General features: G+C 47.9%; 1 protein-coding gene across 3 annotated transcripts in view; it reads right to left on the reverse strand.

The window, feature by feature from the left end:
* Positions 1 to 703: 703 nt before the first annotated feature.
* Positions 704 to 6,925, reverse strand: part of LOC111150673 (protein tyrosine phosphatase, non-receptor type 14) — a 169,257-nt gene continuing 163,035 nt past the window's right edge. For all 3 annotated transcript variants that reach the window (XM_022508202.1, XM_022508203.1, XM_022508201.1), the window contains exons 18-19: positions 6,075 to 6,238; positions 704 to 845 (exon numbers count right to left, since the gene is read on the reverse strand). In XM_022508202.1, coding sequence (XP_022363910.1) covers positions 717 to 845; positions 6,075 to 6,238 — 293 coding nt within the window. In that variant the 3' untranslated portion in view covers positions 704 to 716. The remainder of the gene's footprint in view (positions 846 to 6,074; positions 6,239 to 6,925) is intronic.

The raw sequence follows: 6,925 nt of genomic DNA on the forward strand, positions 1-6,925 counted from the left end.
ACGGGTGCTTCCCTGGCAGGGAACACAGGCTCCAGACTCCAGCAGAAGGGAGTGCTGAGAAAGGTACAGTGCAGAGCTCCTCGCTCAGCCTGGGCGAGGGCTGATCCTGTCTTTAACTTCAGCTGCTGAGCATGAGGGCAGAAAGGAAGAAGGGAGGCCACTGGCCATCAAGGCTCATGAGCCCCGAAATATAAGAGAATAGAGGGGTTTTCTTTGTTGTTATTGTTTTTTCCCTTCAGGGAAGGGCCTTGGCCCCTATCTTTTAATTTTAGAACAAATTAATTTTCTTGCCATGTTGGATTTGGATGTGACGATGAGGCTGATGAATTTCAGGGTCAGTTACTAATCTGGCCACAACTTCACTAGAGATGTCTTCCCTTTATGCCTCTGTCCGCCAGATGATCTACCAGACAGCCCTTCCTACTGACATATTTACAATGCAGATCAGTCAAAATATGGTTCAAATGAAAGGTACTATATTATTGTGAAAACTGAATTACAATGATTCACAAAAGTTATCCCAAAGGGGAAAAAAATAAATTATCTCATATAAAATAATCTATGATGTTTGTGAATGCTCTCGGCTCCTGTCCTCAGGGAGCCCATGACCTGCCTGCTCTGGCCATCCACGCCCCTCGGGGGGAGATGCTGTCTGGGGGTGCCTCCCCGTCTGCACGACGGAGCTGGGTCCTCTTGCAAGAGCTGGGTCGGGGGGGTTAAATGAGTCTGGAGTTTTGGAGGAACTGGACGAGCACTTGGTAGACAAACTTGTACTGGGCGATGGTCTGGATCATGAACATCCTCTGCTCCCTGAGCAGCCGCAGCATCACAGGCACGTCCACCTTCTGCAAGAAAAGAGAACAAGCACCACATCCTGAGATGAGAAGCCGCCCTTGGGTCCCTCCTCATTCCCTCCTCCGGGAAGCTTTGGCTCACTGCCCATCTCTAGGTACATGAGAAAGCTAAGGGCCTGGCCCCTCTAGGGTTGCCCATTCAAAGACCTTCTACTGGAGAATCTGGTTGTCACATGCCACTGGCACTGGTTTAAGATGTGAAACATGCACCAGATGGTTCGAGAAAACCCAGAGGCTGCAGTCACTCATACCGACTGGTACTCCCCACTCCGGCTGGACTCAGTGGCAGGATTCAAGACCTCTCTGGGTCTTAGTTTCTTATTTGTACAAGAAAAAAAACGATGCTTTCCTCTGACAACAGCGTGGCTTTGCCCAGGTTAGCAACACTTCCTCAGCCAGTACAGTGGGTGACCGGACGCGCCCGCCTGATGGGATCCAGCAGTGACATGCACGTACGGCGTTTGGCGCAGTGTCTGGCACACACTGAGTTCTTAATAAAGACTACCCATTATTATTAATATCAATGAACTGAGAAAAATCATACTGATCCTGCCACCTCACAGAATCGTGGTCATTATCAAGTGAGATAATTTATGGGTAAACCTTGAAAACGTCAAGTTACAATCTCTGAACACAGTCATGTTGATTGGTTGGTTGGTTGATTTTTTTTTTTTTTTCAGTTGGTCCTTCTCTTTTTGTCTCTACGCCTCACACCCATTTTCAGAAATTCTATCAGTTCCGTGTTTGGGGTCTTCTCCAGAATAACTAGGCTGCTTCTCAGCTTTTGCCTTTTGTTTTTTTTTTTTTAAGTTTTTATTTAAATTCCAGTTAGTCAACATATAGTGTAATGTTAGTTTCAGGTGTACAATACAGAAATTCAACACTTCCCATCCAACACCCGGTGCTCATCACAATAGCCATAATTAGAGTGAAAACCTTTCACTAAAAATATTGAGATTGCCCGTGTGTCAATTCTTTGGGAATACAGAACCAGCTTCAACAGAAGGGAATTAACACAGACCAGAGGCTCAGTCGAGTCCTTTCCATCCTCCTGGACCAGCCAGGACAGAAGTCTCACGGAGTCCGCAAAGCCAGCGTGGCCGCAGCACACGGCCCCTGCTCTGGGAGCTCCTCCCCGGGGCAACACCAGCCCCATGAGGTCTGCAAGCGCAGAGCAACCGCAGGAGGCAAGGCAACGCACCCCCAGCTGTAGGTCTTTTCTTACTTGACTTTTACAAGCCACTCCAGCCTCTTCCGAACTTCATTTAGCTAAGATACAGCACATGCCAGCCTTCTTGGTCTCTCTTCTCCAGAAACACGTAATGCGCACCACAGATTTTAAAAGGGATAGAGGCAAGTCCTCAGTAAGAAGGAAAGAGAAAAAGGCATGTGAATCCTCAAACTGTTAGTCAAACCCTACAGCCTACACCGTAAGCTTTGAACTAGTGGGTCTTTGCCCACGCGATACTCCAAAGTAACCGACAGCGCGATGTACAACCCACGGGCGCCCAACGATGAACTTACACCAGCACACACTGCTTGGTGAGCGTTACTGAGCTGGGCGTTGAAGACGTAAGGAGAGATCAAAGCTGCCGCTCCCCCATTCCCATCAAGGTTTTGACGGGGAGGCAGGGTCACACACCAGTTAAGAGCACAGGATCGGGTCAGGCTTCATCTGCCAAACCCCAGCCTTCACACTTCCTGGCTGTGGGACAGGGACACATCCCCTCATCTACTTGTGCCTCGGAATCTCTGTCACACAGGGCATTACCAGGACCTCTCTTGCAGGGTTACTGTAAAGGCTACTTGAGTTGTGAGGCTCGCAGAATGGCGGGAGCACGTTCAATGGAGGTTGGTGGTTGTTACTCTGATACTGTCACGGCTGTTATCACCCCTTCCACCTCCATCACTGTCACTCCTGCACCACCGCCGTCGCGCCTTCGTCCCCTACCTCGGCCACCTCCACCTTCTCGAGCTCCATCCACCATCATGGTCATTACCATCTCAATGCCTGTAAGACTCAGCTCTAAAGACAGCATGTTGATAAGGGACAGCTGCCAGACAAGACAAAGAAAGTTCCCCATAATCAACAAGAGTCCTAGTTGCCCTGAAGATTCACTCCCAGAGTCTCTGCTGTCCACTGCCCCTAACTCCCAAGGAATCATGCTGCAGTGGCTGTGCGCTCAGAAGGCAGTTTCTCCTCTCTACTCCATGAGGAAGGGAGAACTTATTCAGAAAAGCAGCCAGAGAAGACATCTCATTATTTGGGTACTGAAAACCTAACCTTTTATTATGAGCTGATCTAGGACAGAGCGCTAAATCCCGGGGGGACAAGGTAGAGGACTGCAAACCATAAAACTAGTGCTTTTTAGGGAAAAAAAAAAAAAAAGTATAGGCATTAAAATATCAAGCTAACATTCAGTGACCCAAAGCGGTGGGCCACGAAGACACTTGTCAGAGCAGCCTAGGAGCGTTCCCTCCCCTCCCCACGTCACAGCTCCCTGACCTGACTGTAAAAAGCATCTTTATTCCAGGAAAAAGAAAAGGCATTTCGCTGACAAAACTAACACTGTATGGATTACAGACTAAAATATAAAGTACACTAAATCCAGAAGCAATGGATGGGAGGCAGGGAAGTTTAGAGAGGAGAAAAACAGGATGCGCAATTTTGTATTTATTTGTCAAAATCTTTGCTTAAAAAACAAATAAAAGAGCTAAATATGCTCCAGTCTTCTTTTGAAACGAGGGTTTGACTCTTACTAGCCAGGCCTGAAGCAGAACAAAGTAGAGAACTTGTCTCTCCCTAACCATCTACCAATAGCAGTGATGGGAAATGGGACAGATAAGCTGGCTATATTTGTGCTAGGGGAAGGGAAGGGAACAATATGAGTCATCTTGCTATCTTTGAATATCAATGGGAACAGAAGTTCTTTTTGGACTGACCATGTTCCAGCAAAGAATGTTCTGGCGTGCAACTGGGCATTGAGGAAATCCACTATGTTTGGACACACTGTAGAAAATTTAATCACCCTGAGCCCTCACCAAGTCTGTGCGAGGCCCTAATGGCTGAATCCTCACTCAGCACCACACTGGCTTGGACATGTGCCGTGTGTTCTATTGGGTCAGTAACATCTGGGGGCCAATGAGCCTTCGTGTCATCACATTACTAAGGCTTAGCTTTTGGTGGGTCTCCAAAGAGCTCAGAACAGAACCACCTTCCATGTCAGACAAGATGGACAAAAGGAGCAGTGGGGAGCAGAGGAAGAGTTCACAGGGAATAGTAGACAGAGGGACACTGTGGGGAAGACAGTGACACAAGGGAGTGGTAAGATAGCTAGGGGAGGGGTTGATGATGAGGCTTTCCTCCTCCTCTGGAGCCCACTGTGTCTCCAGTGGAGCTTGGATATACTCACGCCATATATACTACACTTCTACTTCATCTTTTTCCATCTCCTTAGCACCGATTCGCTTTGGGACTCAATGGCAAGTTATTCAGTTTACTAGACCCTTCTAGAGACAGAGGAGCAAGTAATCAAGAAATCTCATGATGTGAGACAAAAGGATAAAAACTCATGGAAGATGACAAAATTCCTGTTAGGTAGTCTCTGCTGATTCTGCGATGGGCATTTTGCTCATCAACAGAATGTCTGTCTGTTTTTATGAGACTGAAGCGCTGCCTACTGCGCTAAGAAGGCACTTGTCTGTTTTTAAAAGTAGTCCACTTTTGGTATAAGCCCAAGTTTACTTTTTTTTTTTTAGATTTACTTATTTTAGAGAGCACATGAGAGCATTGTGGGGCAGAAGGAGAGAGAGAGAGAAGCAGACTCCCCGCTGAGTGTGGAGCTTGATTCTATGATGCAGAGATCATGACCTGAGCCAAAACCAAGAGTTGGGACACCCAACTGACTGAGCCACCCACACGCTCCACGGATTCTACTTTTCAGCAGCACATTCATACATATGGATTCAAAATTTCCAAAATGAACTTTATATAGGAAGAGTTTAAAAATCCTTTGAACATGTTTGAACCTGTGTATTTATCGTTTTTCTGGAAGTTTCAGTATAACAAATTTCGTGGGGCAATATTTAATCTGATTTTCAAACGACATACTACTGAGTAAATCCATATATTATATCAGTTCTTTCACAGAACATGCATGGTTCCAGGACCCTGGGATCGAGCCCCATGTCGGGCTCCTTGCTCAGCGGGGAGCCTGCTTCTTCCTCTTCTCCCCACTCATGTGCTTCTCTCTCTCTCTCCTTCTGCCCCACAATGCTCTCATGTGGGAATTGGGAATGGAACAAGAACCACTGGCACTTGGCATCTGCCGGCAGAGTGAAGACAGGAAAGAACTGGGGACCAGGAACTAGAAGACCCCATTCTCACCTTAGCACTGGACAAGTCCCTAAATTGTTTCTGGACCTGAGTTTCCTCGTCTGTAAAACAGGACAGGTGCCCAGCTCCTCTACACAGCTGCTCTGAAGACCCCAACTAAGAGCATTAACAAAAAAGTGAAAGCCATTCAAAACTCCCAAAGACCCATGTGAACAGAAAGCAGAAGAATGGTTCTTAAGCCTTGGATTTGATCTGATCTCACCTCCGTGAAATCAGAAGTCCCTCCATACCACTCCCTGGCCTGGAGCTGCAGGAGAAGCCACACACCGCGTGGGCACCAGCTCAGCACAGCCCACCTCTGTGGGGAGAAGAGCTAGGCATGCACCGTTGTGGGGGCAGACCATGTCCGTGTGCTACCCCAGGGCCTGTCTGGAGGGCCCACAACCTCCCCGTCATCCAGTAAACACATTTTTTCGCAGAGGATTTTGGCTGAAACATACTCCGGAAGTGCAAGTCGTAGCTAGATGACCTGTGACCAGATAACCCACTGTGGAAGGTGACCCACGATAGAACCAGATGGGCTGCAAAACACCACACAGCCTTCTGGAAGCCGACATCAAGCACATCAGGCTTTCTCAATGTTTCCTATCTCACACTTTAATCTCTTTCTTCTGTTATCTTCGAGTCTACACTGAGCAAGGGAAAGGCGGAAGATAAGAAAGGCTGTAAATGTCAGGGGCCAACTAGGAATTGTGGATCTGGAAAAGTCTTGTCACAAGATGGGAAATGAAGCCCTGGAAACCAAAGGGCCCCCGAGGAAGGTCTGGGGGCAGAGTACATTTGTCCCCAAGGTGGAGTACTCAGGAAAGCCTCCAATGACTCACTTCGTTATGCTCCAGGCAGTAGATCATCAGCTCAGAAAGAATGACCACGCCGGTCCGCCCCACCCCAGCGCTGCAGTGGACCACGATGGGGGGATGCAGGCTCCTGGGGCCTTCCAGCATGCTGTTGGTGTGGCGACGGACCGACTGGATCTCCTCCAGGTAGGCTGCAAGACAAAATACAGATCCTGTCACCAAAGTCCTACCTGGCTTTGCATACCAGAAAGGGGAGGAGGAGATAAAAAGAAGGAAGGTGAATATTTCTCATTTTTTTTTTCAAGTGACAATAATTTACAGTTCTTACAAGACACTAATTATTTGGCTGGTACCCACAGTACAGTCCTGGATCCAGAAAGGACCAGCTGGGAGTCAATTAGTCCACGGGAGAATTTGTTCTTTAAATTAAATAGTTCTTTTTTAAAAATTAAATTCTGTTTTCCCCTCTGCAAATCCCAAAGTCCCCCAAGCAGATGATTCTCGACATTACTTACAGCAATTCCTACTATTAACAGACTGGGATCAGAACACCAGCGAGGTCCCCTTGAAACGCCCGCCTGTCAGAGCCAATTTCTGGTGGGAAGAGCGTCCATCTGCCCCTTCCTCCTTCCCCTCATGGAATGACTGAATGTCAGCTGAGGCTTGACTTCGTTTTTAGATGTAAAAATAGATGGGCGGGGAGCAGGGGGTCCTGCTTTACAGCTCAGATTCCATGGGGTTATGTCCGTAGCTGAAGAGGAGCCCTCCCCGCTACAGAGGCAACGTGCATGTATGTGTGTGTGTGTATGTGTCTGTGTGTGCGCGCGCGCATGTGTGTACGGGTCCTGTCACCTCCGCCTCCCTCCTGACATCCGCCT

Source organism: Enhydra lutris, unplaced genomic scaffold (genome assembly GCF_002288905.1).
Source record: "Enhydra lutris kenyoni isolate GAN:26980312 unplaced genomic scaffold, ASM228890v2 scaffoldscaffold24, whole genome shotgun sequence".
NCBI lineage: Eukaryota > Metazoa > Chordata > Mammalia > Carnivora > Mustelidae > Enhydra > Enhydra lutris.